Source organism: Mustela erminea, chromosome 10 (genome assembly GCF_009829155.1).
Source record: "Mustela erminea isolate mMusErm1 chromosome 10, mMusErm1.Pri, whole genome shotgun sequence".
NCBI classification, from domain to species: domain Eukaryota; kingdom Metazoa; phylum Chordata; class Mammalia; order Carnivora; family Mustelidae; genus Mustela; species Mustela erminea.
In genome coordinates, this window is record NC_045623.1 from 88,740,299 (window position 1) to 88,763,449 (window position 23,151).

General features: G+C 43.9%; 1 protein-coding gene across 7 annotated transcripts in view; it reads right to left on the reverse strand.

Moving 5' to 3' along the window:
• Window positions 1-1,361: 1,361 nt before the first annotated feature.
• Window positions 1,362-23,151, reverse strand: part of PHACTR4 (phosphatase and actin regulator 4) — a 106,157-nt gene continuing 84,367 nt past the window's right edge. For all 7 annotated transcript variants that reach the window (XM_032360675.1, XM_032360672.1, XM_032360674.1 and 4 more), the window contains 8 exons: window positions 21,057-21,645; window positions 19,253-19,440; window positions 17,887-18,040; window positions 12,391-12,446; window positions 11,310-11,371; window positions 9,002-9,139; window positions 8,333-8,409; window positions 1,362-3,612 (listed from right to left, as the gene is read on the reverse strand). In XM_032360675.1, coding sequence (XP_032216566.1) covers window positions 3,597-3,612; window positions 8,333-8,409; window positions 9,002-9,139; window positions 11,310-11,371; window positions 12,391-12,446; window positions 17,887-18,040; window positions 19,253-19,440; window positions 21,057-21,645 — 1,280 coding nt within the window. In that variant the 3' untranslated portion in view covers window positions 1,362-3,596. The remainder of the gene's footprint in view (window positions 3,613-8,332; window positions 8,410-9,001; window positions 9,140-11,309; window positions 11,372-12,390; window positions 12,447-17,886; window positions 18,041-19,252; window positions 19,441-21,056; window positions 21,646-23,151) is intronic.

Consider the following 23,151-nt stretch of genomic DNA (forward strand, 5'->3'; position numbering starts at 1 on the left):
GATAGAGGAAAATTAATGATGTTTGTCTCTGTCAGATGACCTCTAGGCTTTTTTGGGGCAAGAAATTGATGCTACTCACACGAGACAGACTGACCAAGTGGCCCAGGTTGCTGGTGGTTCCTGCTTTATGCTTTATGTCTCCTAGAGCTGGAACTGAATAGAGCCTTGAAGCAGTGGTTTGGGCTGTTTTGGTTTCAGGGCTTGGCTTCTCTTTGTTGTGCATTCTTACCTTTCATAGGTATACTTCCTATCCCATGCCCTCCCATTCAGTATCTGCTGTACTTACTCTTCTTGGTCGCCAACTATAGTCCTCCCTGGCCTGGGCACACTAATCTAAATCCCTACGGACCCTAAATTCATTCATCGTTTCAGCAAACTCCGAGCAAGGTGCAACTTCTGTGGACAATGCTTAACCTCAAAAGAGCAGTGGCAATGTGAGATCTCTTTGGAGCTTCGGCCCCTGTGGGGTCTTTGGAGGGCTAGGAGAAGGAAAATCTGGGAGCAGACAGAACTCAGTGACATGAGTAGTTCTGACTCATGGTTTCTCCTCTCTTGGTAAAGGGTGGTGTACTCATCAAAGCCATTCTCTGAAGTGACAAGAGGAAAGTGAGTCATTCGGTGGGGCCACCTCGACTGACACTGGGCTGCTTGCCCGAGGGCTACATGAGGAAGGAACTGTCTGTCCTACTGCGCCATCAGCCTAAAGTCTACTTCTGTGTGGTCCACACAGGGTAAATCCTTGTAGGACAACTGACTATACACAAAGAGTGATTACAGGCCTTGACCTTCAGGAGGGGACTTTACCTCCCAGGTTCTTCCCTGGTAACAGGAGTGTATTTCCCCTTACCTCCCGGATTAGGGGTGGGATCGGCAGGATAATGGACCTGGTGCCATAGCTGGTATATACTACAGGAGTGGCGGGTGGTCACAGTTGGCTTTCCTCTCTCCGCAGCCCATTCTTTTTCTACTTGTGTGCACAGACAGAAACTTCACTGATCTCACCTCTCGCGAAACTTAATATTCTTCTTCTTTTTTTTTTTTTTAGGATTTTATTTATTTATTTGACAGAGACAGCAAGAGAGTGAACACAAGCAGGGGGGGAGTGGGAGAGGGAGAAGCAGGCTTCTCGCTGAGCAGGGAGCCCGATGTGGGGCTCAATTCCCAGGACCCTGGAATCATGACCTGAGCCAAAGGCAGCCGCTTAACAACTGAGCCACCCAGGTGTCCCTACACTTAATATTCTTAGTATTATTTTCCCCCCTCATTTACTTCTCATTTAGGGTGACTAGCAGCATTTTAAGTTAGCTTAAATCTTTTGGAATAAGGTAAATCAAAAAAATAAGCACCTCATACCAGAGTAATAGTTTGGCTTTTTTTTAATTCTAAAATACTTTATAATTAATATTGATAAGAAGACTGATATACAACGCAATTATTTACTTTACAAGGAGATTCTGTACATCAGGGAAACATCTTGAAGTACAATACATCATTTATTTCTTCTTTACATTATGATTGTGAATTGTTACTTACACAAAAAGGGAACACAAAATCCATTATATATATATATGTATACGTATATATATAAAAACACCTGAAAAGACTTGATCCCCAAAGCGTATAGTTTCAAAAGGACATGATGAGATGAAAGACGAACTAGAGTGCTTGGCGGCACAGAGAGCAGATAAGTAGCTCAGGTAATCAAATCCTGTTTCAAACTTGGCACATGAAGGCAAAGCCAGGCAGCGGAAGAAGGGTTTGAAAATGTCACTTCAAGTCACAGAGAATGCTGGCATCAGCCAAACAGTCTCCAAACCGACCCAAAAGAACAAGTCATATGTGTGGCCACCTTACATACAGACCTCTGACAACTGTGTAGAACTGTCACTTTTCCTGTAGTCACACCGAATGTAATGAGCTTCAAGGAGCTGTGGCCCCACCAGTTTCATAGCTGCAAAGCATGTGACAGTAACTGAGAAATCCGAAGACTTCTCTATTCCCCATACAGAGAGAAAACACTCCCTTTCATGGTCACCTCACCTCCTTCGTTTTGACCTGATATTCTGATTTTTTCAGCAAATATCACAGGGACATAAAAGCAGAAAACAAGGAATGTCTACTTAACAGTTGCGAAAGAACAGGGACCGCAGAAGAAATCTATGAAACAGCCACTGTTTTATGAACATTAAAATAAGGGGAAAAAAGCCACATTCATCAGTTAAAAAAGGAACTATTTTTTTTCCCCCACTTAGTATGGACAGGTATTAGACAGGTATTAGAAGGAAAGGATGAGGCTGTATGGTTTTCAAAATAAAAACTCAAAGAAAGCAAATGAATTTTGTTTTAGAAAATCATATTAGTACGTATTACAAATACAAGGGGTGGGGACTGAGTCCAGGCCGGGGCACTGAGGATACTGGCGACTGCTTGGCAGAGGACGGGTACATGAGGGGGAGGCTGCCAGAGCGGGTACAGTCAGCAGGAGGGAAGGGGAGCGCGCAGCAGGAGGGCCAGCAGCACTGAGGAGAAGGGAGGAGTGGGTCATGATGGCGCCCCTCTACTTCCTCCTCCAGAGACACCTTCTGGTCCAGCACCCATGTCCCTAGATCTTACAGTGACCTTAGGGGGCGGGAGGGGAGGTCCAAGGAGGACAGCTGCTCCCACGGAGTTGCCACAATTCTGTTTTACAGAGGAGAATACACCTATTGTTCAGAATGATTTAGAATCTCATTTGGTATGACAAAAGTACAACAGCTTATAACATTTAAGCCATGAGTTTGTTTTCTGCCAAGTTCGCATGAACAATAAAGGCCTTTTTTGGTGTTGGTTTTGTCTGTAGAAAACATATATGCTTTCTCATTTTCCTAACTTGGAATCTAGTTGCAGCTCAGATTGCTTCATAGATAGGAAAAACACAAGTTTCTAGCACGTCTTCAAGATTTTTTTTTTTCTCTTAAACTTTAAAAATAAAAATCAGGATGACTTGTGCTGAAAAGGAAGAACATGTCAGATCCTGAGCTTCTCTGAGGCCTGATCGCTGGAAGAGGCCTGTATTGCTGTGTTACGAGAGGTATAGTACGGTGTTTTCAACGGACGTGCCAGTGTGGTGTGGAGGCATGCCCTGGAGGTGGGGGCCCTTTTGCCGGAAGGCTGGCGGCCTCCAGAAGGTTCTTCCCACCACCAGCTGGATCTGACAGCTGGAATTTGGTGCCTGCACAAGGTGCACTCCCAACCAGGACGGAGCAGGTAAGGCGAACGGTGCAAACTGTGCCCCCGCATAGGCAGTCATCTTGGGGTGAGGGTGCGGGTGGCCCGGAGCGTGGGTGGCTGGTGAGGAGGACCCCACAAGTATGCTGCAGTATCCTAGGGTTCAACGGCACTGGAAAGATGCTCAGTTTTGCCCAGAGCAGCACACGACCACCCATTCCAGTGAAATGCTACGTTCACAGAAGTGCTGTTCGCCCGGAGCCACATCCCAGAGGACTCAACCCTGGCTGTGCGGGGAAGTGCAGAAATTCCTTCCACATGACTCTGAAGACTGAAGCAGCCAAGCAGCCCTGTGTTGGGAGGTTTAGTTGTTCTCTCAGACTTCAGTGTCACGGACGATGGTAGCTAAAACAAGACGAGCAGAAAGAGCCGAGTTACCAGATACTGTAGACTCCTTTGCTGCAATTACACTCTCGTTTATCAAAATTGCCTCTTTGCTACTCTAATTCTACCTGACTTTTCTTCTTCTTTTTCTTAAGTCATCTCCACGGCCAGTGTGGGGCTTGAACTCATGACCTTGAGATCAGATGCTCTACTGACTGAGCCCAGCCAGGCGCCCTGTTTTCCTTCTTCTTTAATTGCTTTTCCTCAGAATGCTTTCCTAGTTCATTTTCCTGTCCATCCGTTACATACAAATAATTTTCCCCTTTAAAAACCACTATCTTGGGGGGCGCCTGGGTGGCTCAGTGGGTTAAAGCCTCTGCCTTCGGCTCAGGTCATGGTCTCAGAGTCCTGGGATCGAGCCCTGCATCGGGCACTCTGCTCAGCGGGGAGCCTGCTTCCCTCTCTCTCTCTCTCTGCCTGCCTCTCTGCCTACTTGTAATCTCTGCCTTTCAAATGAATAAATAAAATCTTAAACAAACAAACAAACAAACAAAAAACAACCACTATCTTGGGCGCCTGGGTGGCTCAGTGGGTTAAGCCTCTGCCTTCAGCTCAGGTCATGATCTCAGGGTCCTTGGATCGAGTCCTGCATCGGGCTCTCTGCTCCGCAGGGAGCCTGCTTCCTCCCCTCTCTCTCTCTCCCTGCCTGCCTCTCTCCTTACTTGTGATCTCTCTCTGTGAAATAAATAAATTCTTTAAAAAAACAAACAAACACTATCTTTTCTCATAATTTTATATCTTGAGGCTTTGCTTTCTCCCTGGACTTGCAGCCTGAACACCCAAACTTCCTCTATGAATCTCCGCCTCAATGTGTCACAGGGTCATGGGGCTCAGCATACAGTGTTTTCCAATTTGCTTACTGTGCATCTTCCCCTTTTAAAATAAAAGCTATGGGGCACCTGGGTGGCTCAGGGGGTTAAGCCTCTGCCTTCGGCTCAGGTCATGATCCCAGGGTCCTGGGATCGAGCCCCATATCGGGCTCCCTACTTAGCAGGGAGCCTGCTTCGCCCTCTCTCTCTGCCTGCCTCTCTGCCTACTTGCGATCTCTGTCTGTCAAATAAATAAATAAATAAAATTTTAAAATAAAATAAAATAAAATAAAAGCTGTGGCTCAGTGGGTTAAAGCCTCTGCCTTTGACTCAGGTCATGATCTCAGGGTCCTGGGATTGAGCCCCGCACCAGGCTCTCAGCTCGGCAGGGAGCCTGCTTCCCCCCTACCCCTCTACCCGCCTCTCTGCCTACTTGTGATCTCTGTCTGTTAAATAAAGAAATAAAATAAATAAATTTTAAAAAAAGCTTATCGAGGATGGGAACTTTATCCTGTTCCAGGCTATCTTCCAAGCACCCAGAACTGCTATCTACCAGGCAGTAAGTACTCAATAAGTATTTGCTAAATAAATGTCCCAAAGTGTTCACCTCAACTCATCGACTTCATAAACCTCAAAAATCACAAGTTCGAAATCTTGTCACTTGACTACTTCCTTTAATTCATCCTTGGAATCAAGAGATAGCCCGATCTTGAGTCTATGCTTAAAATACGTTTTGTTTTATTTTATTTTTAAAGATTTTATTTATTTAATTGACAGACAGAGATCACAAGTAGGAAGAAAGAAAGAGAGAAGGGGAAGCAGGCTCCCCTCTGAGCAGAGAGCCCGATGCAGGGCTCAATCCCAGGACTCTGAGATCATGACCTGAGCCGAAGGCAGAGGCTTTAACCTACTGAGCCACCTAGGTGCCCCAAAATATGTTTCTTTTTTTCTTTTTTTAAAGATTTTATTCATTTATTTGACAGAGAGAGAGAGAGATCACAAGAAGTCAGAGAGGCAGGCAGAGGGGGAGGGGGAAGCAGACTCCCTGTTGAGCAGAGAGCCTGATGTGGGGCTCCATCCCAGGACCCTGAGATCATGACCTGAGCCGAAGGCAGAGACTTAACCCACTGAGCCACCCAGGCACCCCCAAAAGACGTTTCTTTAAAAGATTTTATGTATTTACCTGAGAGAGAGCACGTACCAGCAGGGGGAGATGCAGAGGAAGAGGGAGAAGCAGACTGCCTGCTGAGCGTGGAGCCTGTTGTTCAAACCTCTCTCGCGCTTTGTCACGATCACGTCCCTGGTTTGAGCTACCAGTGTGCTCACTGTGACTATTTTAGTGACTTCCTAACTGGTTTCCTTGCGGCTAGCTTCTCCAGCCTTCCACGGCACCTGCCAGAGCTCCAGCAGAATCCTAGCCTAATCCTAGCTCCACCTGCATCCTAGCCTGACAGGCAAAGCTCTTCAGCGTCTGACCATAACCCATCGCTCGGATCTTCTCCTCCCCACGCTGCTCCCACAGGTCCCTGCTCCAGCTACACGTTGTCACCCGGAGACAAGGCACACTTCCTCATCTCCTCCAGCCTTGTTGATGCTGGTCCTTCTGCTTACAGTGCTGTTTGGTAATGCTGGTTCTTTCCTTCCTTCCTTCCTTTTTTTTTTAAGCTTTTTTTAATTTATTAATTTGACAGAGAGAAATCACAAGTAGACGGAGAGGCAGCCAGAGAGAGAGAGAGAGATAGGGAAGCAGGCTCCCCGCCGAGCAGAGAGCCCGATGCGGGACTCGATCCCAGGACCCTGAGATCATGACCTGAGCCGAAGGCAGTGGCCCAACCCACTGAGCCACCCAGGCGCCCCTCCTTCCTTCCTTCTTGTCCAAATAAATTCCTTCACATGCTTTAAGACTCAGTCTAAGTATACCTTCTCTATGACCCTTTTCCTTGAATGCTGCTCACTATAGTACTTTATTACTATTAGAATAACAATGAGAACGGCTAACACTGACACAGCTAGGAAATGGTCACGAAACCTGGCAGATTCAAGATTCGGAACAACTGAGGCATTTATCATACTGATTGCACTATACTGAGTAGCTTCCAGATTAGAGTACAGTCTCCTTGCTGACAAGTATGGCTTGATATTTGAGTTCATGTTACAATGCCCTGAGTAGTGTTATTGCTGTTCAAAAAATCTTCCTTCTATACTCCTATCAAAGTTCAGTACAAAAAAATTCTGTAGTTATGGGGCACCCAGGTGGCTCAGTGGGTTAAGCCTCTGCCTTCAGCTTGGGTCATGATCCCAGGGTCCTGGGATCGAGCCCCGCATTGGGCTCTCTGCTCAGCGGGGAGCCTGCTTCCTCCTCTCTCTCTGCCTGCCTCTCTGCCTGCTGGTGATCTCTCTCTGTCAAATAAATGAATAAAATATTTTTTTTTTAAGATTTTATTTATTTATCAGAGAGAGAGAGAGAGGGGGAGAGAGCGAGCACAGGCAGACAGAATGGCAGGCAGAGGCAGAGGGAGAAGCAGGCTCCCTGCTGAGCAAGGAGCCCGACGTGGGACTCGATCCCAGGACGCTGGGATCATGACCTGAGCCGAAGGCAGCTGCTCAACCAACTGAGCCACCCAGGCGTCCCTAAATGAATAAAATCTTAAAAAAAAAAAATTCTGTAGTTAAAAAAAACCAGGTCACCTGAGTGGCTCAGTCAGTTGAGCGTCCACCTCTTGGTTTCAGCTCAGGTCATGGTCTGAGGGTCATGGGATTGAGGCCCGTATCCGGTTCTGTGCTTGGTGTAGAGTCTGCTTGAGATTCTATCTCTCCCCCCTCTGCCCCTTCCCCTGCTCATGCATGTTCTCCAAAATGAATAAATAAATCTTAATAAATAAATAAATAAAAAAAAGCAACATTTGCCTGTATTGTGATGGAAAAATGTTTAACAACATTTTATCTTCTAACTTAGCTTATTTGCTTTTTATAGCAAACTGTAATCATCACTGTATCATTCTATCTTCCCTCATTTAGCCTTTTTTTTTAATGTTTATTTTTAGTAATTTCTACACCCAATGTGGGGCTTGAACTCACGACCCCAAGATCAAGAGGTGCATGTTCTTCCAACTGAGCCAGCCAGGTGCCTCTGGCTTTTTATAAATGTTCTGAGAGTCACCTACATACTTTCACAGATTCTGTTTGTAGCCAGCTAATGCTTTAGGTTTTGGGTGGGTCCTTAATTATAACCATAGTTCTGCATCAAAATACTTCTTGGTTTGTTTCATGAAGACAGCTAACTAAAATGAAATTTATACACTGACTTGGTAAGATCAGCAGTGACAGAGACTGAGGTCTCGTCTAACCCAACAACAATTTCCTCACACATACCCTGGGACAGTGAGGTGTAGGAGGAGAGCATCCAGGGGCTTCCAGTCAGTCATTCTTTTCTCCAGTCCTGGTTCTGGAACTTAATGAACCCTTCTGGGCCTGTTTCATATCTTTCTTTCTTTTTTTTTTTTTTAGGTAAGCTCTATACCCAGTGTGGGGCTTGAACTCACAAACCCCCACATCAAGAGTCTCATGCTCCACCAACTGAGCCAGCGAGGTGCCCTGACCCGTTTCTTCATCAACAAAATGGGGATATTAACAAAACCTCCAGGTCTATTGCAAGGATGAAATGATACACATAAAATACTACACTCAGTCAGGCATTTCCTACAGCCTCTTAGTTTGGTCCTTGTCCCTTTCCCTTATGCAGTCTTGCAGTCAGCATGCTGTGTCCTTCTTTTAATGATGTCCTTAGAGTCCTTCCCATTGGAAACCCCCTTATGTTGGTGTTGTGGGGGAGCTCTACTTAGCTCACAGTATTTGCATCTTCTGGGTCTTACCGTGTAAAATGTTTGCTCTCTTCATGAACCTCCATTTCTGAGCTTTTAAATTCATTTAATTCTTTTCGTATGGCAGCCTGCGGAGTAGAAACAAAGATGTTTCAGCATCTTTCGTCTGCCCCAGTACAGCCGTGTCATCTGCCATCTATTCTCTATCGTGCTTAACTTCGTGAGCCACGGCAGCCCGCAGTGGGCAAGCCAGAGCGAGGAGAGAAGCCAGGTCCGCACGCCGAGCCTGATACACATCGCCCTCCCTGACACCATTCAGCTCGCAATAAACTGAGTATCTTCACTCAGATCAAAACACTCACAGAGCTTAAAAGAGATATTGTAGCTTTTATAGTTTCCACAGCACATAAAAATGTCTTTCCTGTGATAAAAGTGAAATCCATAATTACTAAAATAAACCACACAAACTCCCTCCAACCAAACCCAATCACGTTAAAATGTGTCTTAATTTCCTTCCAGATCTCTGGATTCTGTGACAGAGCAAAGACTTTCTTTTCTTTCGGATGTGGCGGCAGTAGAGTCATTAGTATAAAGTTTTGGTTCCTACGTCTGTACCTTGATTAGAAATTTAACATTATAGCAGAAGTAAAGGGTTTTTCCCTTCTAGTTAGTGTCTTACATTCTTCAGAGAGTGAGAAAGACAAACGAACAGCCACCTACCTTGTCAGCAGGGGTCAGTTTGGTCCAGGGTTTGTCGGCTCGCCGGTCATAATCCTGAGCATCTGTCACCTCCACGTATTCATTAAACCTCAGGATCTTCCTGGCAAGTAGTTCAGCCACAGTCGGCCTTTGACTGAGCTGAAAGAAATGGAGCCTCTTAATTCACTATGCCAGGAATTGGGCGTCAAACAGGCATTCCAACCGCCTCTGATCCAGAGCTCCAGCCTTGGTGGCACAAAGAATTACCTGGGGGCCTTTAGACACCAGATTCCTAGGTCCACTCCCAGAGATTCTGGGTATTGGGAGATTTTGTTTTGTTTTTAAAGTTCCTGAATGCCCAGCTAAACTGAGAACCACAGCTATAAACCAGTATAACCAGTATAACCGGTGCCTCTCAAACTTTAATATGCATACAGATTGTTTGGGGACCTGGTTAAAATGCAGATTCTGATTTGGCAGGGCTGAGGTGGGACCTGAGATTCTGCATCTCTTGCAAGCTGCCAGATGATGCCAACGCTGCTGGTCCGTGGACCACGTATTGGGTAGTGAAAGGATTAGGGCTATAAATTCATATATAATACATTTGAAAGTGAGGACATTTATTTTTTATTTTTATTTTTTTAAAGATTTTATTGGAGAGAGAGAGTGAGCAAGAGAGCACAAACAAGGGGGAGTGGGGGAAGCTGCCTCCCCACTGAGCAGGGAGTCCGACCTAGGGCTCAACCTTAGGACCCTGAGATCATGTCCCAAGGTGAAGGCAGATGCTTAACTGACTGAGCCACCCAGGTGCCCTGAAAGTAAGTACATTTAAGATGAAAGCAGTAGGGGTGCCTGGGTGGCTCAGTGGGTTAAAGCCTCTGCCTTCGGCTCAGGTCATGATCCCAGGGTCCTGGGATCAAGCCCTACATCGGGCTCTCTGCTCAGGGGGGAGCCTGCTTCCTCCTCTCTCTCTCACTGCCTGCCTCTCTGCCTACTTGTGATCTCTGTCTGTCAAATAAATAAATAAAATCTTAAAAAAAGAGAGAAAGCAATATCTAGTGGGTAACATAAAGGGTAAATTTCCTTTTAATATGAATAATGCCCAGATTCAGTAATGAATTATGATTTAAGGTTGTACAATCAGGTCACCTGAAGGCATCAAGTCCAGCTGTGCCATTTAGCTAGCCTCAGAACAACGATGCTTCTGTTCCTGGGGAAGGGAAAAAGTGGGAGAAAAAAAGGAAGAAAATGTCTAGATCCTTTGTTTTTCTGGGCATTTAAAAAAAATTTTGTTTATTTACTTTTTAAAAAGATTTTATTTATTTGAGGAGAGAGTGAGCAAGAGAGAGCACAAGCAGGGTAAAGGGCAGAGGGAGAAGACGACTCCCTGCTGAGCAGGAAACCTGATGCGGGCTTGATCCCAGGATCCTGGAATCAGGACCTGAGCCGAAGGCGGCCGCTTAACCAACTGAGCTGCCCAGGTGCCCCTTTCCTGGGCATTCTTGTAAGTTTTAAGAAATATCTAGAGAATTCAGGCCAAACTGGAATCGATCAGAGGCAATTATAAACTAGGATGGTGGGAAGGAAAGGAAAAAGGGATTAATCCCTAAGTTTAAAAGCTAACATAGGTCTGGTACAGGAAAGTTTCTACCCTGTTTGATCTGGGACCAACAACAAAATCCCAGTTGGTGTTTTCATACTTTTCAGGTATCACTAAGGGTCAGTTCAATTCCTTCTGAGTAGAAAACCACCAGTTTTCCAGGCAAAACTGAATGCTACACACTCCCCCTGGTACCGTCTCTAAACTTCAACAGGTTTTAGAGTCCACATAAAACCCCAGGTTTACCAAATTTTTGCAAACATTAATGGGGCCCCTTCTTGTGCTAGGTGTTCTTTAAATAGTAAAAATGAAACAAAACAAAACAAAACAAAACCAAAAAACCAAAAAAACAAGCTCTTAAGAATGCAGTGTTATTTTCGGTATCTGCATCATGGATTCTATTTTCACAGCAATCTATGGCAATTCAAGTCAAATTCATTTATTTTTATTTTTATTTTTTTAGGTTTTACTTATTCATTTGAGAGAGAGGGGGAACCAATGAAGGGGAGGGGAAGTGGGAGAAGGAGAAGCAGACTCCCCACTGAGCAGGGAGCCTGACGTGGGGCTTGATCCCAGAACCCTGGGATCACGATCTGAGCCAAAGGCAGACGCTTAACTGACTGAACCACCCAGGCGCTCCCAATTCATTTCTTTCTAACCAAGCAGGTCATCCAAATACAAGGTATGTGATCAGTAGACAGCCTGAAACCGAACACTTGGGTTACATACCTTTCTAGTGAGCCGACGTTTAATTTCTCGTTTTTCGGCCTGCCGATCAGCTTCATTTTTAGCTACAGTCAACAGCCCAAAACAAAGAATATTACTTCAAAACAGCAATTTGCCTATCAAAGTTTTCAGTAATTACAGGGCAGTTATTTCTTATAGACTCCAAGTCAGAATAAAATACTAACTTTGGGGATGGCTAATCAAGACAATTTTCTCAACTGTAGAGTCGAATACTTAAAAGCAAATGTTAGCAGCACTATGGTACCAAAGCCAGCCAGTTGCCTGTGTTTTTAGCACCTGTGAGCTAAGAATGGTCTTTACGTTCTTCAATGATCATACAGGGAATGGCTTGGTATGGGCCTAGATTTCGTGTGATAGGTCTATAAAGGTCCCCAAGTTTAAAATTCACTTAGTGCCTAAACTGTATGTATCCACACAGTGATGAGAGAACAGGGGATGTGCTGGTCAGACCGAGCATGCCCCCAAGTGATGCTATGAAGCCTAATCCTCTCAGCGTGGAGGCTTTAAGGGCAAATTTCACCTGAGAGTCTGGAAAACGGAATCAAATGTGTATTAGATCAGAATGCTATTTTAGGAAGTTAGTTATGAACACAGAAAGAAAATGAAATACAGGGTCTTGTTTTGTGACTTCAGATGTATGAAATCTTCAGAGATGAAAAAGCAACTGGGCCTTGCTTTGGGCCCCAGGCCTCAAAGTGCACGAGGAAAAGGAAGGTCCCCTCCAAATGCAAAGCCACTACCTTCCCCGAAGGCAGAGAAAAGTTGGGCAGCATATACCATGTGCTGTGAAATCCTCCTATATGGCCAAGGCAGTCTCAGGATACATCAGAACAGAATTTTCTGGCACTTCCCAGTACACTAAGCAATAACACGGTATCTTATAAAAGAAGCTTGGGGGAACTCTGTTCCTTCAGGGGAAAAGATATGAGTGGTCCTTGCGGGGCTGGAACACCTTCTCCTTGACCCTTGTAGAAAATGCTTCTCTTCTCTAGCATGTATATTAAAGTCAGAAATATAAAGTCTGAGAAATTCTACCCAATTTTCTTCCCAGAGCTAGACTCACGTTGTAGTATGTTTCGCTGTTCCAGTTCTTCCGGTGTCGGTCTTTGACTCAGCCGTCTAAAAAGGAGATAAATAAGGATACTGTCCATTAAACGTCCCAAGCCTGCTTATGAAGATTTGTTTGGTCTCAGTTTATATTAGCCTCTACATTAGCAAGAAAGCAAGAGGTTTTTTTTAAAGATTTTATTTATTTATTTGACAGAGAGAGATCACAAGTAGGCAGAGAGGCAGGCAGAGAGAGAGAGAGGAGGAAGCAGGCTCCCTGCCGAGCAGAGAGCCCGATGCGGGACTCGATCCCAGGACCCTGAGATCATGACCTGAGCCGAAGGCAGCGGCTTAACCCACTGAGCCACCCAGGCGCCCGAAAGCAAGAGGTTTTTAAACTGTGCTGGTATTTCATTAGTTTCTCTGATTGTTTATGAAACAATTCTCATGTTGGAAGTGTTAGTACAAAAACCACAACATAAAAGAGAATTGTGCATGCAAACATGAGGCCAAAATTCCAGTTCTAGTTCTGATATTAATGAGCCCTGTCACCACAAAAAGTCTCAGTTAGATCCCCAGTGTAGTCATCTGTAAAATGAAGGTTTGGACTGGACGGCTGCCTCCCAAATAGATTTGCTAAAGAGCACAGAGTTTCAAGGCATACTATAGAAATTCTGATTCAGAAAACCAGGCACAAGGACTGAGATTTTCATGTATGTATTTTTTCAGTCCTTCCCATCCGACTCTCGTGTCTTCCTTTTGATTTTTAAACCAGTGAGTTAGCAACCACTGGAATTTAATCATACAAATGATATTCTATGATTCTATGATTTTAATTCTGGTTCTCTCTGTAAAATACTGATGAAGTTTCTCTTCTCATCCACAGTTTTGAGAGGCTAATCACCAACAATAACGTCGTCTCTGGGATCAGTTATTCACTTGTTACGTTTGATTTTTGCTTCTCAGTGTTTGAACTGCATGCTAGCAACCCTTTAGCTGGCTGCCTAGAGTACTCCCAGCCCCAATTTCTATATAATTTACAACATTCTTTATGTATTTTTTTTAAAAAGATTTTATTTATTTATTTATTTGTGGGAGAGAGAGAGAGAAAGAGAGAGAGCGCACACAAGCAGGCAGAGAGGCAGCAGAGGCAGAGAGAAAAGCAGGCTCCCAGCAGAGCAAGGAGCCTGATTCAGGACTTGATCCCAGGACTTTGGGATCATGACCTGAGCCGAAGGCAGTGGCTTGACTGACTGAGCCACCCAGACACCCCTTTTCTTTATGTATTTCAAAGTTTTTCTTGGTCACTCTGAGTAAGACCTTGCTTTTTAAATGTTCATCCAAAAAAAAAAAAACAAAAACAAAAACAAAAAAACCCCAACAAACAAACCCAGAAACAACAACAAAAAAAACCCCCACACTCCAGTAATGTCTAAGTGACATAAAATAAACCGCATGATTTGCTGTTTTTATATGTGTATATACTTGTGAAACCATCACCAAAATTACAATGAACATACCCACCAACCTTGTACTGGTGTCCTAGTGCTGCTGTAACAAATTACAACAAATTAGGTGGCTTAAAACCACAAAAATTTATTCTCTCACAGTTCTGGAGGCCAGAAGTCCAAAATCAAGGTGTGGGCAAGGTTGGTTCCTCCTGAACCTCTGAAGGGGATCTGTACTATGCCCCTCCACTAGCTTCTGGTGGGGCTGCCAGCAGTCTTTGGCATTCTCTGGTGCACAGACCCATCACTCCAATCTCTGCTTCTATAGTCACCTAGCACTGTCCTTGCATGTGTGTTTGAATCTGTGTCCAAATTTCCATCTTCCTTTTATATTTAAAATAGCCTCTATGCCCAACATGGGCTTGAACTCATGACCCTGAGATCAAGAGTCGAATTCTCCACCAACTGAGTCACCCAGGTGCCCCCTGTCCATTTGCTCCCCCCTCTTTTTTTTCTTTATAAAGATTTTATTTATTTATTTGACAGAGATCACAAGAAGGCAGAGAGGCAGGTAGAGAGAGAGAAGGGGAAGCAGGCTCCCCGCCGAGCAGAGAGTCCCGTGTGGGGTTCGATCCTGGACCCTGAGATCATGACCTGAGCCGAAGGCAGAGGCTTTTAACCCACTGAGCCACCCAGGCGCCCCTCCATTTGCCCTTTGATGGATATTTGTGTTTGCTGGATCCTATGGTTGATTTTTTTTAAAATAATTTTTTAAGGATTTTATTCATTTATCTGAGACAGAGAGAGATAGAGAGAGAGAGAGCATGAGCAAGGGAAGAGACAGAGGGAGAGGGAGAAGCTGACTCCCTGCTGAGCCAGGAGCCTGAGGCGGGGCTCGAACCCAGGACCCTGGGATCATGACCTGAGCTGATGGCAGAGGCTTAACCCACCGAGCTACCCAGGTGCCCAATGTTTTCCTCTTAAGAATCATGCTTTTGCAATTGTATCTGAGAAATCTTGTCCAACTCATATTCTTCTAGAAGGTTTGTAGTTTAAACTCTCATATTTATTTATTTTAAAAAGATTTTATTTACTTATTTGACAGTCAGAGATCACAAATAGGCAGAGAGAGAGAGAGGAGGAGGAAACAGGCTCCCCAGCGAGCAGAGAGCCCGATGTGGGGCTCGATCCCAGGACCCTGAGATCATGACCTGAGCTGAAGGCAGAGGCCTTAACCCACTGAGCCACCCAGGTGCCCCTAACTCTCATCTTTATTTATTCTGAGTTAATTTTTTGCATGTGATGCGAGGCATGAACTGAAGTAATTTTTGTGCCAGCGCCAGTTGTTAAAAGGACCATGAAATTATCTTTGTACCTTTATCAAAAATGAGCTGTACATATATGGGTGAGTATATTTCTGGACTCTCTTTTCTGTTCGTTTATCTTTATGTCAACACCATACCGATTAGGTTACTTTAGCTTTCTAATATGTCTTCAATCAGACTGTGTTAGTCCTCCAAACCCTGTTCTTTTCCTTAGCTGCTTTGGTTATTATAGTGTACTTTGTAATTCTGTAAGAATTTTAAAATCAGTTTGCCAATTTAAAAAAAGCTTTCTGGAGGGGCACGTGCACCCAAATGTTTACAGCAGCAATGTCCACAGTAGCCAAACTATGGAAAGAACCTAGATGTCCATCAAAAGATGTATGGATAAAGAAGATGTGGTGTATATATACAATGGAATACTATGCAGCCATCAAAAAGAAATGAAATCTTGCCATTTGCAAAGATGTGGATAGAACTAGAGGGTATTACACTGAGCAAAATAAGTCAATCAGAGAAAGACAATTATCCTATGATCTCTCTGATATGAGGAATTTGAGAGGTAGGGTAGGGGGTTTTGGGGGTTATAGAAGAAAAAAATGAAACAAGATGGGATTGAGGGAGACAAACCGTAAGAGACTCTTAATCTCACAAAACAAACTGAGGGTTGCTGGGGGGTATGTGGGTAGGGATAGGGTGGTTGGGTTATGGACATTGGGGAGGGTATGGTCTATGGTGAGTGCTGTGAATTGTGTAAGCCTGATGATTCACAGACCTGTACCCCTGGGGCAAATAATACATTATATGTTAATAAAAATAACTTTTAAAGAAAGCCTTCTGGGGGAGTAGTTTGGAATCGCATGCATTGGTATGTATATTTTTTAAAATTTATTTTTTAAAAACTTATTAATTTGACACACAGAGATCCCAAGTAGGCAGAGAGGCAGGCAGAGAGAGAGAGGAGGAAGCAGGCTCCTTGCTGAGCAGAGAGCCTGACTCGGGACTCGATCCCAGGATCCTGGGATCACGACCTGAGCCGAAGGCAGAGGCTTTAACCCACTGAGCCACCCAGGTGCCCCACATGTATTAATTGGTATCTTAATAACACTTGAGACTTCTGACCCATGAGTATGGTAATTCTCTTCCTTTATTTAGCTCTTCTTTACTTTCTTCAGCAGTATTTTATACTTCGCAGTGTACAGGTCTTACATAATCTTTTGTCAGATTTATCTGTAAATCTTTAAAGATTTTTAATGCTGCTGTTAACGGCTATTATAAATGTTAATCTGTTGTATTTTTAGGTTCCAGTTTCAGGTTGTTCATTGCTACTGTCTAACAAACCCTTCTAAGACTAGGACTCATGAAACAACACTCAAAGATGAGTAAACAGCTCTGTAGTGAAAGAAAAATCTATTATCAAAGATTCCCATTCTTTTTTTTTTTTTTTTAAAGATTTTATTTATTTATTTGACACAGAGAGAGACAGAGAGAGAGAAAGAGTGCACAAGCAGGCAGAGTGGCAGGGAGAGGGAGAAGCAGGCTCTTCACGGAGCAGGAAGTCTGACACAGGGCTCGAGCCCAGGACCCTGGGATCATGACCTGAGCTGAAGGCAGAGGCTTAACTGACTGAGTCACCCAGGCACCCCCAGATTCTTAACTAATTCCTATTCTTGATGTTCTCTGGCTGATACTCAGAGGGCTACAGTTCTTCATTAAGACTGCTATCCTGGCCAACAGTAAAGCCAGGTGTCTAAGGCACAAAAGGAGAAAATATCTCAATTAATGCACACCCTAAGTTATTTATTTTGTCAAGAATATGCCAAGAGTTCCGTTTCCTTTTCCTCACTCTACCAAAAGAAACATGTGAGTTGTTCAAACACCTGTTATACACACGGACTCTATGTATATGACATGTGTAGGAAGCTGGCCGGCATTCAGCTTCTTTATGATTTTGGTTCCAGCTGACTTGAAAAATACACTATACTATCACTTTGAAAGCAGGCAGTTACAGAGAACTTGTGAAATGGATACAACGAAAATATGGGTGTGATCTTTAATTGGGTTGGCAGCTCGCAATTGAGCAACTGGATAAATGACAGAGGAGTCTTGCTGTCCTGGGAAGCACCTGAATTCTCTAGAAACTTAAAAAAAAATTTTTTTTTTTGAAAAGTAGACGCTATGCCTAATATGGGGCCTGAACTCATGAATCCCAGATCAAGAGTCACATGCTCCACTGACCAAGCTAGCCTCTTTAGAAACTTTTTAAAAGCCATATTTATGGGCCCCTGGGTGACTCAGTCAGTTAAGCATCTGCCTTCAGCTCAGGTCATGATCTTGGGGTCCTGGGATCGAGCCCTCAGTCAGGTTCCGTGCTCAGTGAGGAGTCCAGTTATCCCTCTCCCTCTGCCCCTCCTTCCCACTCATGCTCTCTCTCAAATAAAAAAATGAGTAAAATCTTTAAAAAATAAAATAAAATAAAGCTGTATTTGTGTCTAACTTGTGTGTAAAGCTGTGAAATATGTCTTTCTCATGGTTTAAAGCTCCAAGAGCCATTTGGTTCCTTAATTTCCAAATTCCAAATTGGATACCCAACTGTGTACAATGTGTATTTTTAAAAATTATGTGGTTTCTAAAATTAGGAAAGGAGAAAGATAAAAGTGAATGTTCTACCACAAAGTAAGTCTCTGACACACCTTCTGGCAAAAATCACATCAAATCAGTCTCCTCGAAGCCAAGGCTTACCGGATCAGCGTGTTCCCAATCTGGTGCCTTATTTCATTCCACTCCTCTTTGCTTTTCCGAGGCCAGGAATTCACGTTCAACTCTGGTTCACTGGGTCTGTGGTTCAACTTCATTGCCAGTGTGTCCTTCCTTTTCACTTTGTTGGCCAGAGCACCTTTGTGTAAGGGAAAGAAGAAAAAGTGCACGCTAAGGCTCAAAGTCACCCAGAACTAGGCAAGAGTCTGAACAAAGAGTATGGTGTCTCCCAGCTAACACAGAGGTGGGGGGAAAGCTGAAGACGTCTGAAAATCTGATTAGTTAGATGGACTCAGCTGGGCCAAAGATACTTTCTCCTTTCTAACTCCTCTACATTTCTTCTAAGTAAGAGTTCCTAGAGGAGAGAGAATCTAAACATGGGAGAGCCCTCTGAATGACAATATAAAGGTATACACACTAACACATTTCGGAAGATTCCTTTTTTTTTTTTTTTGAATAGGCTTTATGCCCAATGTGGGGCTTGAACTCATGACCCTGAGATCAAGAGTCACATGCTTTATCGACTGAACCAGCCAGGAGCCCCAAGATTCACCCCCCCCCTTTTTTTTTTAAAGATTTTGTTTATTTATTTGACAGAGATCACAAGTAGGCAAAGAGAGGCAGGCAGAGAGTGGGGGGAAAGCAGGCTCCCGGCTGAGCAGAGAGCCCAGTGCGAGGCTCCATCCCAGGCCTTCCCAGGACCCTGAGGTCATGACCTGAGCTGAAAGCAGAGGCTTCACCCACTGAGCCACCCAGGTGCCCCAAGATTCCTCTTCTTAAAGCTGCCTTCCTGCTTGTAGGAATCAGGATTCCATTATGTGCAGATCTGTGTATGGTTTTTCTTCTTTTCCCCACAGACACAGTAAGTTCACAAGAGTAAAGGACAACATCATTATGCCTTTTTAACACAGCCCAAATACCAACTTCCTTCTACTCCGAATTCTTTAATACCATCAAGGTAAATAATTCTTCGATCACAAACAGATAAAAACCTGCATGACTCTGGGTGCCTGGGTGGCTCAGCTGGTTGAGCTTCTAACTCTTGATTTCAGCTCAGGTCATGATCTCAGGGTTGCAGGACTGAGCCCTGCATCAGGCTCTGCACTCTCTCTCCCTTTCCCTGCATCCTCTAAAATAAATCAATCTTCAAAACAAACCAAAGCCTGCATGACTCCGCCTACATAGCTCTCTCGGACAGTGGGAAAAACAGGGACAAGGCTCTATCACCATGGCTTCCGGTATCACTTAGCCCGGTGACTCGGTAGGAGAGGGTGATTATTCCCAGTCATCTGACACCGGCAAGTAGCTCTACCGATAAAGTAATTTTCTCCCTTGCTTTTCCCTTTCTTACTATGATGGCTCTCATCTTCATCCTCTTCGTCTCTGTACTGAATGGGACCTTCTGAATCCGAGTCACTCTCCTTCGCTTCCTCCTCCTCCTGCAGACACCGCGGTAGTTTAGGAACAAGTGAGGTAGATGCCACATCTTCAACGCACACAGATGGGTGGTTTTGTTCCTCTTCTTCTTCATCGTCTGGACTAACAAATTAACATAATTATATTTTCCTTTCAGAAACATAACAGGTTAAAAAAAAAAAAAGAAATAGAACGGGTAACTGATTTGCAAGGCATGGTACTGAATAACTATGGAAAATTCCACGAGGGAAATAATTTATTCCTTCCCTTAACTTCAAGAATCTTGCTAAGAAACTTTTTTTTTTTTTAATTTTAAAGATTTTATTTATTTATTTGTCATAGAGAGAGAAGCGAGAGCAAGCACAGGCAGACAGAGTGGAAGGCAGAGGCAGAGGGAGAAGCAGGCTCCCTGCCAAGCAAGGAGCCCGATATGGGACTCGATCCCAGGATGCTGGGATCATGACCTGAGCCGAAGGCAGCCGCTTAACCAACTGAGCCACCCAGGCGTCCCAAGAATCTTGCTAAGAAACTTTTTTTTAGCAGTTATTAATCTAAAAGGCTCTAGGCTCAAATCCTAGCTCTATGACTTACTCACTAGCTTACTAGCTTATAAGTTAATTAACTTTTCTGTAAATGTGAACGATACCTACCTGCTAGGCTTGTTGTGAGAATAAAACAGATAAATTCTAGAACATACTAGCGTTTGGCACACAGGCCCCTAATGATCTACATGTGAGAAGCAAGTCTGTTTTGGGCTGATTAAATGAAAAGACCACACAGCATCTAACACTGTGCTTGGCTCATGGAGGATACGTAATAAAGATATTTAACCCACTTATTTCCCTTAGTTTAACAATGGAGTAGGACAAAATGATAACTGAATCCAAGGAAGCAAAGAGATATAAAGATGAAAACTAACTTTGCCCCCTTTCTACTCTGGAGGCATAAAGCTGTGACTTAGTCCATGTGCGCTCCTAAACTGTCTCCTTCCAGGATGTAAAAAAATCATGCTGGCAAGTACAAAGATTATGGCAAAGGAACTAAGCAGTATGTGGCAACAAGTCTATGACAGTTCTCCAATTTGCAAATCCCTGGCAAATCTCCAACTCGCCAGAAAGTGTTAACCTTCAGTCTAATTTGTTAGAATTTTGAAAAGACAAGGTATTTGGGACAGATGAGGGAGAGAACAAGCTGGTCAGTTCTACTTTGTGAGGCTGGACATTGAACTATCTTTCAGGGCTCCCTTCTCTTCCTCCAGACTGTTCTCTGTTCCTCTCTACTGCATTTAGGCACTGGGCACCAAGCCTTCAGATTTGTCTGATTTCCTCTTCACAAGCCTATGAGATAGGTTATTATTCCTTGTTTATGGATCTGACAACTCAAGTGCAGAAAGGTTAAGTAACAAACACTACTGCAAGCTAGGAAGGAAGAGGAAGAGCTGGGATTTAAACCCAGAGCTTTCCCCAAGGTTAATGCTGTTAAGCACCATGTTACATGGCCTCCCTTGTATCATATACAAAAAGTAGAGTGGTTTAATTTTCAAGTACAGTAGTTTATGGCCGCTATGGAAACAGTGTTACAGAAATCAGCAGGGCAAATAAAGTCCAAATTCTAGAACATGTCTTTATTTGCTAAGCATTCTAACTTTAATCACAATTTCTTTTTATAAAAAATTTTTCCAAGAAAGGCTACCTAGAATAAAAAAGAGGAAACAAAAGACAAACTTTAGAGGCACTCACACTTTCAGCATCTCAATAGTGATGGGAAGTGACCTGGTCCGACCCAGGGTACTGCTGTCCTCAGAAAAGTTGTCACCGTACTCAAAGAGCAAGGAGTGAGCTCTATGAGAGCCCTCCAAGGGAGGAGTCATGGGAAGCGGGCTGGTCAGGGCCTGCTGGATTCGGATATGCAGTGGGAGTGGAGGCAGCCTGTAGGGTACATGGGGCTCCCCAAAGCTGTGGTCCAACATCCTCTTGGGTGCCTCCTTTTTCTGATCTTCCTGCTGGGATACCTCCTGAGGCAGGTTTAAGGAAGATGGAAACTCATTTTCTGGCACAACTTGGAAAGTCTTAGCAAGGAATGGAGGGGATCGTGGGGGTTCGGGAGGTATATGAGTTGGCAGTGGGGGCGATGGAGAGGGAGGTGGGATCATCAACAGTGGTTCAGAGCCCACAGAGCATGTGTTCCTTTCTCTCTGATCACTCAGTGCTCTTGTGGTGGCAGACTCCGAGGCGGGTACCAAGGCTGATGGAATGCCTCTCTTAGGTGGTAATGGTGGGGATGGTTTTGATAACAGTGTACCGCTGTTTATTGCTTGGGACAGTTCAGCTGGAAAAGAGAGAACAACACCTTAGTTTCAGATGGCTTCACAGTGCTTTGAAGGGCCAGCCCAGAGCCTAGATTAGAACTGAGCTTACTCTCAGCTTTCAGGTGAATTATACCACTTCGTGGCTTTGTCACAACCTAGGTATCTCCCACTAAGTAAAACAAAATTTATATTTAAATATCTAGAAGGCCTAATATACATACAGACATACAGACTACCTTAATACTTCTTTACTCTAATATATATGACTTTTTATGACTTGGTGAGATTAAAAATGTAAGTTCTTTTGTCTAACAGAATTCCATTAAAAAATTTGACCACACTCGCCTGGCAGTCTCAGTGGCTTAAAGCCTCTGCCTTCGGCTCAGGTCATGATCCCAGGGTCCTGGGATCCAGCCCCACATCGGGCTCTCTGCTCAGCAGGGAGCCTGCTTCCTCCTCTTTCTCTCTGCCTGCCTCTCTGCCTACTTGTGATCTCTGTGTGTCAAATAAAATCTTAAAAAAAAAAAAAAAAATTTTGACCACACAGGTAGCAGTAAAAAAACCCTAAATACTACCAGGCATCGTTACCATAACTTGATAAATAATGACATCTAGATATCCCAGTTCTGCATTATAAAATTATCAATAACGACGTCCTAAATTTTTACAGCAAATGCAAAGGACTTGGAGGAAATCAAAGTGCTTTGCTATTCTTGACTTTGGATTCTCCTTGTAAAGGAGGTTATCTTTTCTTTTTTTTTTTTTACATTTTTATTGTGTTACGTTAGTCATCATACATCATTAGTTTTTGATTGTTATTATTTTTAAATTAATATATAATGTATTATTTGCTGTGTACAGGGGTACAGGTCTGTGAATCATTAGGCTTACACATTTCACAGCACTCACCATAGCACATACCCTCTCCAATGTCCACAACCAATCACCCTCTCCTTCCCTCTCCCCCCAGTGACCCTCAGTTTGTTTCCTGAGATTAAGAGTCTCTTAAGGTTTGTCTCCCTCCCCGGTCCCATATTGTTTCATTTTTTCCCTCCCTTCCCCCCACGACCCCCTGACCTTCCTCTCAAATTCCTCATATCCGAGAGATCATATGATAATTATCTTTTAGAGGAGGTTATCTTTACCAATTTACAGAAGGCAAAACTGAGACCACAGAAGTCAGATGACCTGCCCAAGATCATATTACATACAGGGGCTGGGCTAGTCCAGGTCTCATTATTAGACTCCATCCACTAGATCGCACTGTCTTTGTGATTTTTATGAGTGTCCATACTTCTTATCCTATATACCTAAGCCCTCAGGACCACTTCCCACTACTCTATGGGCTCCTTGATGACAGAGCAACCTATCAGCATATCCAGAGAAGTGGGCACAGTGCTGGGCACATGGCGGATCCCCAACACATGCTTACGAGAGGCCCCCATTCTGTTTCACGACAATATGTATCTCTATGTGATCCTCCCAACCCCAAGATGACTCAGGTTTTGATTCAGCAAAGTCCCTTT